The sequence below is a fragment of the Sarcophilus harrisii genome, chromosome 2 (genome assembly GCF_902635505.1).
Source record: "Sarcophilus harrisii chromosome 2, mSarHar1.11, whole genome shotgun sequence".
In the NCBI taxonomy this organism is placed as follows: domain Eukaryota; kingdom Metazoa; phylum Chordata; class Mammalia; order Dasyuromorphia; family Dasyuridae; genus Sarcophilus; species Sarcophilus harrisii.
The window spans coordinates 452,930,019-452,944,173 of NC_045427.1; the positions used below are offsets into that span (position 1 = coordinate 452,930,019).

At 33.5% G+C, this 14,155-nt stretch overlaps 1 protein-coding gene across 1 annotated transcript in view; it reads left to right on the top strand.

The window, feature by feature from the left end:
- LOC105751145 (zinc finger protein 420) overlaps positions 1–10,560 on the top strand; it is a 78,300-nt gene extending 67,740 nt beyond the window's left edge. Inside the window, exons 10-12 of the mRNA XM_031949328.1 lie at positions 3,610–3,736; positions 4,085–4,180; positions 6,615–10,560. Coding sequence (XP_031805188.1) covers positions 3,610–3,736; positions 4,085–4,180; positions 6,615–7,801 — 1,410 coding nt within the window. The 3' untranslated portion in view covers positions 7,802–10,560. The remainder of the gene's footprint in view (positions 1–3,609; positions 3,737–4,084; positions 4,181–6,614) is intronic.
- The last annotated feature ends 3,595 nt before the right edge of the window (positions 10,561–14,155 follow it).

A 14,155-nucleotide genomic window follows, 5' to 3' on the forward strand; every position in this document is an offset into this window, starting at 1 on the left:
TAGCATCAGTTCATGTAAGTCTCTCCAAGCCTCTCTGTATTCATCCTGCTGGTCATTTCTTACAGAACAGTAATATTCCATAACATTCATATACCACAATTTACCCAACCATTCTCCAATTGATGGGCATCCATTCATTTTCCAGTTTCTAGCCACTACAAACAGAGCTGCCACAAACATTTTGGCACATCCCTTTCCCTTCTTTAGTATCTCTTTGGGATATAAGCCCAGTAATAACACTGCTGGATCAAAGGGTATGCACAGTTTGATAACTTTTGGGGCATAATTCCAGATTGCTCTCCAGAATGATTGAATTCGTTCACAACTCCACCAACAGTGTATCAGTTTCCCAGTTTTCCTACATCCCCTCCAACATTCATCATTATTTTTTTCCTGTCATCTTAGCCAATCTGACAGGTATGTAGTGGTAGCTCAGAGTTGTCTTAATTGCATTTCTCTGATCAGTAGTGATTTGAAACACTCTTTCATATGAGTGGAAATAGTTTCAATTTGATCATCTGAAAATTGTCTGTTGATATCCTTTGACCATTTATCAATTGGAGAATGGTTTGATTTCTTATAAATTAGAATCAATTCTCTATATATTTTGGAAATGAGGCCTTTATCAGAACCTTAACTGTAAAAATGTTTTCCCAGTTTGTTGCTTTCCTTCTAATCTTGTTTGCATTTGTTTTGTTTGTACAAAGGCTTTTTAATTTGTTATAATAAAATTTTTCTATTTTGTGATCAGTGATGATCTCTAGTTCTCCTTTGGTCACAAATTCCTTCTTCCTCCACAAGTCTGAGAGATAAACTATCCTATGTTCCTCTAATTTATTTATAATATCGTTCTTTATGTCTAAATCATGGACCCATTTTGATCTTATCTTGGTGTATGGTGTTAAGTGTGGGTCAATGCTTAGTTTCTGCCATACTAATTTCCAATTTTCCCAGCACTTTTTGTCAAATAGTGAATTCTTATCCCTAAAGTTGGGATCTTTGAGTTTGTCAAACACTAGATTGCTATAGTTATTGACTATGTTGTCCTGTGAACCTAACCTATTCCACTGATCTACTAATCTATTTTTTAGCCAATATCAAGTGGTTTTGGTGACCGCTGCTTTATAATATAGTTTTAGATCAGGTACAACTAGTCCACCTTCATTTGATTTTTTTTTCATTAATTCCCTTGAAATTCTTGACCTTTTGTTCTTCCATATGAATTTTGTTATTTTTTCTAGGTCATTAAGATAGTTTCTTGGTAGTCTGATTGGTATAGCACTAAATAAATAGATTAATTTAGGGAGTATTGTCATCTATATTATATTTTCTCAGCCTATCCAAGAGCACTTAATATTTTTCCAATTAGTTAAATCTGACTTTATTTGTGTTCAAAGTGTTTTGTAATTTTGCTCATATAATTCCTGACTTTCCATTGGTAGATAGATTTCCAAATATTTAGTTTCAAATCTTTTCCTTCCCTTTATTCCCTTCTGCATCTATTTAAGGAGGCAAGAAATATGATAATCTATTATAATAAGAAATCATGCAAAACATTATTTTAAAAAACATTTTATTTAAAATTTTGAGTGCTAAATTCTTTCTTTCCCCTTTTTTCTCTCTTCTCTAAGATGGTAAGCAATCAGTCCTATGACTATATAAAGCATTAAATTTTTTTTTTTAATGAGGCAATTAGGATTAAGTGGCTTTTGAAGTGTTAAGTGTCTGAGGCAGGATTTGAACTCAAGTTCCCCTGACTTTAGGACCAATACTTTATTCACTGCACCAGGTAGCTGCCCCCAAACATTATTTTTTTTAAAGAAAAAGTTTGAGAAAACCTTTGGCCTCTTTTCCCCACATTACTATTTTTCCTAGTTTTAGAATTTTGTTTGATTTATTCTCTTGTCTTTCTTTTTGTCTAATTTTCCTTTTTCTTTTATCTCCAATTTGTTTTGTAAGGTTTTTATATATTTTACAAAAGGATTTTTTCTCATTCTGTCCATTAATTCTCTTTCCTTTCTATCTGTTCTAGATTTTTATTATTAATATGCATGATCCTTACAGTCACTATTCCTTCTTTAGTCTCTATCTATTCATCACTGGATAAAAGCTGCTGAGATACCTGATATTAAGTAATTAATAAGTTGTTGCATTTTAGATCTTTTTCCTTAGGGTACAGCAAGTGTTATCCCCTTTTTTCTTCCTCTCTTTTCCTCTCATACACTTTATCATCCTGCAGTTTAGTCCTACAAAAATATAGGGTATTGTGAGATTTCCTATTATAGAGAATCATTTCAAGGATTTTAGCTGCAAAGGACAGAAGGAATATAGGATGACAGTGGAGATAGAACAAATTAAGCAGATCAAATAACAAATCATCCAAATAATAAACTATATAAAAGCAAATCATTTTTAGAAGCCTCCAAATTTAGGGGATGCAGCTAAAGCAGGCCTCTGAGAAAATATGTTTCTGAAAGCACATATTTCAAAATAGAAAAAGAGAAGATTGAGAATGCAGTGTTAAAAACTAGAAAACCATAAAATTAACAAACTAAAAATAAATACAAGAGAAAATATTTTGAAAAATAGTGAAAAAATTCTTTTGGAACTGTGGTTGGTTGTTAAGCTACAAAATCAGCACAAGAGTATTGCATCATATTTATATACAATATGAGCTATAATAGTCTTGGGAATTTTCACTTTGGGGTTCTTTTAGGAATTGTTTGGTGGATTCTTTCTATTTTTGCCCAGAAGGCAGGATGCAGTTCAGTAGAAGGAAAAACTTTCTAATTAGCTTTGTATTTGTATTAATAGAGGAATGGCTGAGCAAACTATGATATATGAATGTAATGACATTCTATTGTGTTATTAAAAAATGATGAGCAGGCAGATTTCAGAAACATTCTATATGAACTGAGCCTGAATGAAGTGAATAGAACTAGAATATTTTATACTTAACAGCAACATTTTGTGATGATCAATTATGATAGACTTAGCTCTTCTCAGCAATACAATAATCCAAAACAATTCCAATAGACATGGGATGGAAAATACCATTCACATCCAAAGAAAGAAACATGGAGTCTTGAATATAGATTGAAACATACTATTTTCACTTTTAAAAATTTGTTTTTTTTTCTCTTTTGTTCTGATTCTTCTTTCACAACATGACTAATATAGAAAAAATGTTTAGCATGATTGTACATGTACAGCCTATATTGGATTTATTTGCTATCTTGGGGAGAAAGAAAGAAGAAAGGAGGGAGAAAAATTTGGAAATAAAAAATTTACAAAAAATTAATGTTGAAAACTGTTTTTATATGTAATTGGGAAAAATAGATCCTATTAAGTGCAACCCCCACCCAACTTTATACTCTTCAAGGATACTGACTGTCTCATACTTTTTTGGATATCCTTTTTTATAGATAGAAAGTGTTCCTCATATGGTAGAAAGTAAATTAAATAATTTAAGTTCAAACAGTCAGATTTTTTTGATTCTTATTGGAACATATACTCTGATGTTTTAGCTTCTGTCTCAAGACCATTAACATGACCTTTAAGGGAGGTCAATGACTCTTAACTTGAGCCAGCATTTGTTTGGCTTTTCAGGAATCATTAACATTCAAGGATGTAGCTGTGAACTTTACTCAAGAGGAGTGGGGACAACTGGATCCTGGTCAGAAATACTTGTATAGGGATGTTATGCTGGAGAACTATAGGAACCTGGTCTCATTAGGTAAATCTACTTTTCCTGTGTCATATTGTCCACTGTAATATCTTTATTTCCTTAGTTATTAAAAGATAAGGGTTGGTATGCTGATATATTGCTCTGGGTTGAGGCTTTGGCTCAATTATTAGAGATCTCTAGCCTTTTGGTCACAGAAACAGAATTTCCTACTCTCCCTTTCTGAATGAAAGGTCATACTTTATAGAGGATTAATTAGATGCTTTCTTTGTGCTGCCTTTGATGCCACAACTATTGTTATTCTAAAGAGGTCCTAAAAAAGGAAGGAATTGGAATTTTTATGGGATGTCTTTTTTCTGAGCATAAATACCTAAATCTTTTGTTTTTCCATATGAGCAGGGCATCAAATTTCCAAACCTGATGTGATCTCCCAATTGGAGCAAGGAGAAGAACCTTGGTTGATAGAGAGAGAAATTCCAAGAGATGCCTTCCAAGGTAAATGAAAGAGAACCAGGCACAGAAGACAATGATTATAACAAAGTTAAGAGCTTCCTGTATATATATGATTTCCCAAAGGTTAACTCCTCCTTCTAGAGAGAGAGGGATTCTGGGTTATCTCCCAGAGTGCTCTCTGGCCTTAAGGGAGGTGTGAATTCGGATATCTCATACTAAGCCCTGCAATCTCCCAAGTGTGAACTCCATTGAGTACTTAGATGAGTTCTCTAAAGGTGTGAACACAAGCATTGTTTCCATCAGTTGTACTCAGTATCTTGTTTCAAGTTCTGGCCTAAAATATCTCCTTCTAAGATCAAATCAATCATATTGAACCATGCTAAATTAGATAATTATTGTCTCTATCAACTCTAATGGCTTAACACTTTGTAAAGATTCCAACACAAAGTCATGAAAGATTGTTATCTTGGAACTATTGGTTTCACAATACTCCTAAAAGTCTTACAGTTCTTTAGAGAAGACTAAGACCACTTGGCATAAGCTCCCTCAAATATCTTGAATATATTACATGAGTATTTCAGACTTATCAGTCAATGAATAAACAGACATTGTTACGTTCTTACTATGTCAAGGAGTAATATGCAAGAATCTTGAAACTAATACAAAGGAATTTCTATATAATTTTATAGGCAATAGGGAATTCCAGCAGGGTTCAGTCCTATGCCACAGTCAAACCTATGCTTTATTAAAAGCACTCTAACACTAGTGTTAAGGATAGATTAGAATTGGGAAGAGGCTTAAGGCAGGAAGACTGAATAGTAGACTATTGCAAATAGTCTAGGAAAGAAATGATTAGGTCCTGAAATAGGATGGTGGCTGTGTGTGCAGAAAAGGGAGAGGATTAAAGATACATTATGGAGACAGAAACAAGATTTGGGAACTGAATGGATATGTGAGCTGAGTGAAAGTGAGAAGATGAGAAAGACACCAAAGTTAAACCCTAAGAATTGGAAATATGATGAAACCTTGTTATAGGAAAGTTTGGGAGAAAAGCAAGTTAGACTTTTGAGAGAAGATACTTAATTCTGTTTTGAACATGTTGAATTTGATATCCTTATGTGACATCCAATTGGAAATATCCAGCAGGTAGTTGGCAATGATGGATTAGAGTTAAGGAGAGAAAGTGAAGTGGATAGATAGATCTGGGAATCATTTGCATGATTATGTTAATTGAATCCATGAAAATTCTAGAAGTTACCAAATGAGAGAGCATAGATAGAAAAGAGAAGGCTTAGGATAGAGCTTAGGTAACACCAGTAGTTAGTGAGGGTGACATGGACACAGAACCATCAAAGGAGACTAAGGAGGAGGAGCCACAAAGGTAAAAAAATCAAGAGAGAATAATGTTTTAACAACAAAAAGAAAGAAAAGTGCCCAGGAGAAGAAAATAGTAAAGTGTCAGATACTGCAAGGGATCTATAATGATATAGTCTGAGAAAAATTTGGCCATCAAAAAGTCATTGATAATTTTTTAAAAAGCAGGTTGGATGAGGTGTAAGCCAGATTTCAGAAGAAAGTGAGAGAGAAAAAATGGAGGCACTGAACATAGCATATTCTAGAGCTTAGTTGAGAAGGGAATGAAATGTCATTAGGATGGTAACTATTAAGGTTAGTGGATGTGGATGTGGTAGGGAAGGAACCAGTGGATAGGGAGAAAATAAAGCAGTTTGGCTTCAGACATTTTTATGGTTCCTAATAAGTACAGGCAGTCCTAAATCTCTTTAAATCTGTGTAGGAAATGATTGTAGAGAAAGAGAAATGGACATTAGATGCTTATGGCTATAGTTGGGCTCTGACTGATTTAGGGAGATTGAAGGGAAGCTGGGAATCCAGAAGAGTCCTTATAATCAATTGCAATGTTGCTTGTGAATGATTTTTTTTTTTAAGTAGCAGTAGTATCAACTACAATAGATAATATAAGGTGACCTAGGAAACCAATTAGGATTCCATTACAATAATCTAAACTGCTTCTCATAATACTGATATTTGATCCTAGATAAATACCTCCTATTTGGCTTATTCTAGCTTTCCTTACCTTTTAATCTTCCTCAGTGAGTTTGTGTCCACCATGCTTATTGTTCACACTGAATTAGTTCTTTGATTTCTGTTCATTGTACCTTGACTTCCCTTCCACTCTCTGGAGTTTGAAAATTGTCAAAAAACAAACAAACAAACAAACCATCCACTTATTTACTCAACATTTTAAACATGTACTCTTCTTTTTTTCACTTTATAATTTCCATTTTTGTAAGCACAATGGCACAATTGCATTTTTTTCCATCTTTCAGATTGGGAGACAATGCCTGAAATCAATGCATTAACTTAACTCTAAAGGAATTTATTTCTGAAAAGCAATCATCCCAGGAGGTGACAATGGAGAGATTCACAAGAAATTTTTTCTGTTACTCTAATCTAGGACAAGTCTGGGAATCAGATGTCCAGTATGGGAGACTGCAAAAAATCCAGGAGAGACATTTGAGACAAATGGCAGTTCCCCACAAGAAAATGCTGCTTGTGAAGAGGGACAATGAGTACAATATGTATAGTCTGAGTTCAATCTTTGTTACAGAAGAAAATGTTCCTAGAAAAGAGAGATATTCTGAATGTGACATATCTGAAAAAAACTCCAAATGTAATCCACATTTAATTAGACATCAGAAAATCTGTGCAACAAAGAAACTCTTTGAGTGTAATGAATGTGGTAAATCTTTCAGTAAAAGTGCACTTCTTCGGCAACATCAAGTAGTGCATACTGGAGAGAAACCCTATAAGTGCAATGAATGTGAGAAAGCTTTCAGTAAAGGTGCACTTCTTATTCAACATCAGAGAGTCCATACTGGAGAAAAACCCTATAAATGTAATGACTGTGAAAAAGCTTTCAGTAAAGCTGCACTCCTTATGCAACATCAGAGAGTCCATACTGGAGAAAAACCCTATATGTGTAATGAATGTGGGAAGGCATTTAGTCAGAGCATTTGCCTTACTCGCCATAAGAGAATTCACACTGGAGAGAAACCCTATGAATGTAATGAATGTGGAAAGACATTTAGATTGCGTGGACATCTTACTCAACATCAGAGAATTCATACTGGAGAGAAACCTTATAAATGTAAGGAATGTGGGAAAACCTTCAGCCAGAGTACAGACCGCACTCAACATGAGAGAATTCATACTGGAGAGAAGCCCTATAAATGTATTGAATGTGGAAAAACATTCATTCAAAGTACACATTTAACTCAGCACCAGAGAATTCATACTGGAGAAAAACCCTATGAATGTAGTGAATGTGGAAAAGCATTTTGTGACAGGTCATCCTTTACTAAACACCAGAGGATTCACACTGGAGAAAAACCCTATGAATGTACCGAATGTGGGAAAGCCTTCATTAGAAGTTCAGACCTTATTCAACATCACAGAACTCATACTGGAGAGAAGCCCTATGAATGTAATGCATGTGGGAAAGCCTTCAGCCTGCATGTACACCTTACTCGACATCAAAGAATTCATACTGGAGAGAAACCCTATAAATGTATTCATTGTGGAAATGCCTTTAGGCATAGTTCAGCCCTAGTCAGACATCAAAGACTTCATAATGGAGAGTAAACCTGAGTATTTAGTGAATAATGTAAGATCTTTAGACATCCCTTATCCAAATATTCTATGGTCACAATATCACATAAGTTATCAATTACCTTACTTGGGGTATTTAAAATAAGAAATATGCTTCTTTGTTTCTTTCTCTACTACAATAAAAGCTGGTACTTACAAAGTGAGACTAAATAAGTTTACACCAAAGCAATTCGTCTGATAATTTTGTTTAATGATTAATTCACTTCATACCAATTTTCTAAAAATCATAAACATTTTAATTTTGCTTCTTTAAAAATTACCTATTTTACCAGGATAATTTTTAGTTTCCATTAATTATTTCCAAATTATTTTTGTTAACAAAACAACAGTGTGATGGTCAGTATAGGTTATACCTAATACGATTAGGAAGGTTTATTATTGTCCTTAAGTGTAAAGAAATGTCACTGGAAAGTTTACTTGTGTGGATCATCAGGTAATAATGACTAAATTCCATAGTGTCTTCAAAATAATAGAATAATTTTAAAAATAAAATAATTTTTAAGTCATAGTAGTTCATGAAAGCATCTACTGCAATATGATAAAGTTTTAAGGGGCATTGGGAAAGAGAATACATACACTATTATTTTATGACTATTCACATCATTGAAATATTTAATTAAAAAACAAACCTTTTGCAATAAAAAAAATTTGTTAAGAAAATATTCCTGCCCAACTTTAAAAAAAATATTAGCAAATAGTTTTTTCTACACTAACTTTAAGTAATTTATCTCGTGATATCAAACTTTCTAAAGTATATGGAAGTTAATTTAACAGAACAACACAGTAACAGATAGCAAAGAGAAAAATTCATAATGTGCTCTGTCAAATTCTTATTTTCTTCATAATAATTATTGCCTTATTTTGTACTTTGGGAAATCAAAAATAAAGGCAAAACTTTATCATGATCATGAAATTAGAAAATGCTCCTTGTTACCTTTCTTGTTTTATAACTTTTGCTTGTCTTATTTCAAATTTTCTTGTAATATTAACTATAGAAATGTCAACTTGTTAGAATTTTTCTTATGTTTTATGACAGAATATCTTTCTTCTTTTTGAACTGTCATCTAAGCACTAATAATTTCACTTTGTAGGCTGATGTTTTGCAGAGCAGACTTACCTTGAAAATGCATGAATCAGCTTTTATTGTCACTGTTCATTTTATGATTCATCACTATGTTGTGGATTTTTAAGAATGAAAAACCTCAAAGTTTTGTCTTTAATGATGCTCAAACTCCAACCAAAGTTGTGAGTTTGATTCTGAGTTTCCAGAATATATGTTGAAAAAGTTGATGAATGTCCTAGGTAATTGTGTTTGTATTTATACTTATGCCTGTAATAATTATAAAACTTTTTTTGCCTGATTACTGGAAAGGTAAAAATTTACAATTCATTGATGCAGTTGTAATACTCATGTATTTTTAATAAGATAGTTTCCAATGCCAATTAATTCTATGTTTCTGTCAATTCAATACTGCCAGTGAACAGGAAGCTAAGACAGAAGAAACACAAGGGGCTACAGAGTCAGGAAAAGAAGTAAAATTTGGAAGCCAATTACATACCTGAAGAACATGAGAACCCAAACCCCATAATGTCTGGTGGGGACTGATCTAATTGGGAGAAATAGATTGAGCAATAGAATGAATGTTCATGAAGCCTGAGTGTTTCTCTCTTCAGATAAAGCGTGAAGAAGGACAAGCTTCTAAATCTGATGAGATGCTACAGCCTAAGGTTCAAATAGGAGAATAGTATTACTTGGTAAACAGAAGAGCAAGGTCAAGTTGTTGCTAGATTCATAATCTAGTTTGAAATATTCTGTGAAGATTCAAATTGGAGGCTCTTTAAAGGGAATACTGATCTTAGACTCTCATTTTTCATCCCTGTAACATAAGATTGAGGTAAGTTCAGGAAAACTCATATCCAAATATTCTGTGGTCACAATATCACATGTTATCAATTACCTTACTTGGGGTATTTAAAATAAGAAATATGCTTCTTTGTTTCTTTCTCTACTACAATAAAAGCTGATACTTACAAAGTGAGGTTAAATAAGTTTACACCAAAGCAATTCATTTGATAATTTTGTTTAATGATTAATTCACTTCATACCAATTTTCTAAAAATCATAAACATTTTAATTTTGCTTCTTTAAAAATTACCTATTTTACCAGAATAATTTTTAGCTTCCATTAATTATTTCCAAATCATTTTTGTTAATGAAACAACAGTGTGATGCCCAATATAGGTTACACCTAATATGATTAGGAAGGTTTATTATTATTATTATTATTATTAGGTGCAGTTGTGATTTAGATATCTCCGATATAATAATAATGAGCATTTGGAAAGCAATTACCTAAGATCACTTCATAAATTGGGACATAAATTTAGGATTAAACTTCACAACTTGCAACATATAAAGCTTTACTTCTTTTTATCTTTTGTCATGGCCCTACCTTTTATGTTACTTTCCTATTTTTAAAGTCAATTTCCTTTTAAAATAATTTTGATATATTTGGTTTGTATATCACTTTTAGTTTCATTCCCCCATGAATTGCATCATTTCTTGTTACAAAGAATAAAAGAAATGGAAATAAAGCATTTTAGCAATACTAATTAAAACAAGTTTGACAGTATATTCAGTGTTCCAAAACCTAGTCTCCCACCTTTGCAAAGAAGGAAGTATGCTTCATTTTTCATATCTTCAGAGCTAAACTTGGTCAGAGTTCAATTTTGGATTATTATTTTGGATTATTGGATTATATTACATTATTTAGATTATTATTCTTACTCTTTACAGCAAAGGAATATGTTTGGGGAAGCAAGAGGATATAGAAGAAGTCATGTACTTCCTTTAAGAGTGATGACCAAAATCCCAAAAGATCTTTGGCATGATGAGAGTGATTAATGTGTATATTTGTGAAGTAAGAAACTAGCAACAAAGTAGATACTCATCAGTCAGAAAATGGCTGAACAATGATACCTTAAGGTAATGGGGTATTACTATGCAGTAATGATGAATATGAGATATCAAGAAATATGGAACTACTTAGATGACCTGATGAAGGGCAAAGCACAAAAAAGGACAGTATACACAATTTCAACAATACTGCAAAGGAAAATGACAGTGAAAAACACCAAAACTTAGATAATGCAGTGACTGATCCACTCCAAAGGACTGATGATGAAACATCTCATTTCAGTAAAGAGATGGTATGCTGTTGTGTAAAATGAGGCATATGTAGTCAGATGTATTTGTTTAATTGTACCTATATTATAAGGGAGGGTTCCATTGGTAGAGACAGAAATCAATAGCCCTTTGAAATCTCTAAATCTGCTCTTCCTGGAGTTGCAGCTAGAATGTTATAACATCCAATTGTATGGGGAGTTAAGGGTAAAGTGTGTCTTTTTTATTTCTGTGTAAAATTACTAGTTGGCTGGAATTTTTAGCAGTTGGAACAATTTCAGGTCTAGTGGTCTCATGAACTGGTCAGTTCTTGTCTAATGATAGGTCTGAAAAGTGATGTGACTTGTTCATAATCACTATAAATAACAAGGTTCTCTAATTCCATGTTCTTGAAGCTTACTATGCTCTTTCAATTGATCTCATATATACATACATGTTTTATATCTATTACATTCAACCTTCGTACTTTATGAAGAAGATAACCATTTTCATTCCCATTTCATGGTAGATTTCCTAGAAGTTGGATGAATTACCTATGATCACATCATTCATAAACAGTTAAATTGAGAATTGCTCTATATAATGACTTTCACTGATTTATCCCTTGATGGTTAGAGGTTTCCTTGCCTTTTCTCTGTTAGGGGACCTCTCTCTTTCCAGTCCCATTCTCTCTCCTATTTCAGGTATTTATACATAGAGGTCACAGGTTCACCAGCCTTATCAAAGTGATCTGGTCAAGAAAAAAGATCCTGAAATATTCCTCATAAAGAAAGTCAAGCTCAATCAAGGCTGAACCAGAGGATTTGAGTAGGAAAAGATGATGGACCCAATAGATGAGGGGAATTAGACATTAGAGAAGTAAATTTCCAGTGCACCTAGTTCATCTCCACTAATACTGGAAAGTCTATTTGATCTGGTTCCATGTCAAATTCCATTTCTGACACCAATTAATCTCAACTGGATCAGAACAAGCCTTCTAACTTGGGGGTGGCTGAGCCACACAGAATAGTGACAGGAGAGTCAGAACAGAAATTTAATTTCAGAGTGAAGAAAATGATACTTGCAGGGGGAAGCACTCCTTCTGAGTAGGGCTTAGCCCTGGCAAGCCTGGAGCCACTTATATAAAGAAAGTGGTTGGTGCACAAGCAGCATTCTTAGATCTGGAGATAGTTCTCATAGCATTTCTTGGAACAGTAATGTGGTATTTGGTCCCATGGGAACAGTTATTTTCTCAATTTTTGGAAGGTTGTATCCACCCTGTGGGGCACAGAACCAGAAACAGGAGTTCAGTACCTGTCAGTGACAAAGAACAGAGATTGTGAATATGTGATGGACAATCCTAGGAAATAGAGAGCTAATTCCCTTAGTGAATTCCCTTAGTGCTGGTACAAGTAATTCACTTTTTCAGAGGGTGATATCCAGAGCACAAAGGATCATTGCTATGCCAAGTTTAGGGCACAGCCTGCTTTCTGAGCCTTAGTTCTGAGAAATAGGGTCATTTCCAAAATATTTTGACTCTGTGTAAATATATATGTGTATGTACATACCGATACACATGTGTATATGTATACGCATGTGTAAGTTTGTATGTATGTATGTATAAAATGAAATTTGTTTCATCAGTGTAAATAGTTCCACGTGATGAACATCTTGTACCAATGCAGATCACTTTCTCTGTAACTTGCAGTCTTAGTTACTTGGAACACATGAGAGATCAATTTAATTGCCAGGGAAAGAGCAAGTAAATGACAGAAGCAGAAATTAAACCCAGGACTTCCTGTCTCTGAGGTTAGTGTCTAATTCTGCTTCTCATTTATGAGAGAAATATTAAATATGCTGTCATATTGTAGTCATGTTATCCCTTTTCACCTGTTATTATGGCTCCAGCTTTTATGTTTCCTCTCTGTTTTTAAAGTAAATACCCCTTTAAGAATAGTTTTATTGATTTATTTGGTTTATACATCACTTTCATTTCCAAGAGCCTTTTCACTGTTGCTTAACTATTTTACAAAGAGTTCAATAAGGGGGTCAGGGAATATATACTGGGAAATGACTAATATAAAACAAATAGTGACTCATGTCATCAAAGATGGTGGAATAGTTGTGTTCTGTTAACATAACAAAATTTCAAGAAAAGGAGCTATGCAACACACATACGGTAACTAATGCTAAATTCAATGAATGAGGACAAAAACACTGCACAGGCTCAAAACCATTAAATAACATCAATTAGAACTCTCAGTAGCCCCACCCTCATATCCAATCCACATATGTCCCAGCAGGAACAAGCACACTGAAAAATTTGTGACAGGGTCTGTCCATAGGCAATCCTACCAACTTACTCTATATTATTACTTAGTGTGAGTTCACATGAAGTAGCATACAATGATTCTAATCAGCCAAATGTGAAAAGGAATAGTTTCTCCTTCTCTCCAACCCTGCCCACCCAAAGAAAAACAAAGCAAAAACTCCTCCTAACCTGGAACAACTGATATGTCTAACTTTGGAGATTTGTGCAACTGTAGAAGAGGAAGAAGACACAAAGGAAGCCAGAGGAAAATACTGGCAATATAAAGTCTAGAAAGACCAAAAGTTCCAAGAGAGAAAGCAAGAATAAGACTTAGTTCATAAGCAGATAAAGATTAAAAACACAAAAAATATTAAACTTCAAATATCATAACACAATATAACATGGAGAAAAATGGACTGAAATTACCCCATGAGAAAGAAAATCCTATAGAGTCCTTCAAGCACAAAGCATAAAACTCCAGAATTGTTCTAAAAAGAAAACTTTAAAAATTAGTTTATTTTAAAAAGATGGGGGAGGGCAGCTAATATTGAAAAAGGTGGCAAGAGTAGATTGGGGATAGACATGATAGAAAATAAATTGACAGTCTAAATCATATAAACTTTAAAAGTTTTGTAGATTGGGGATAGACATGATAGAAAATAAAATTGACAGTCTAAATCATATAAACTTTAAAAGTTTTTTTACAAACAAAAATGAATGCAGTTAAATTGCAAATGCAACAGTTAACTGGGACAAGAGAAAAAAAAAGCTCTTTGGCAAATATCTCTGATACAGGTCTGTTATATAAGATATATAAGGATTTATGCACATATATAAGAATAAGAATATTCTA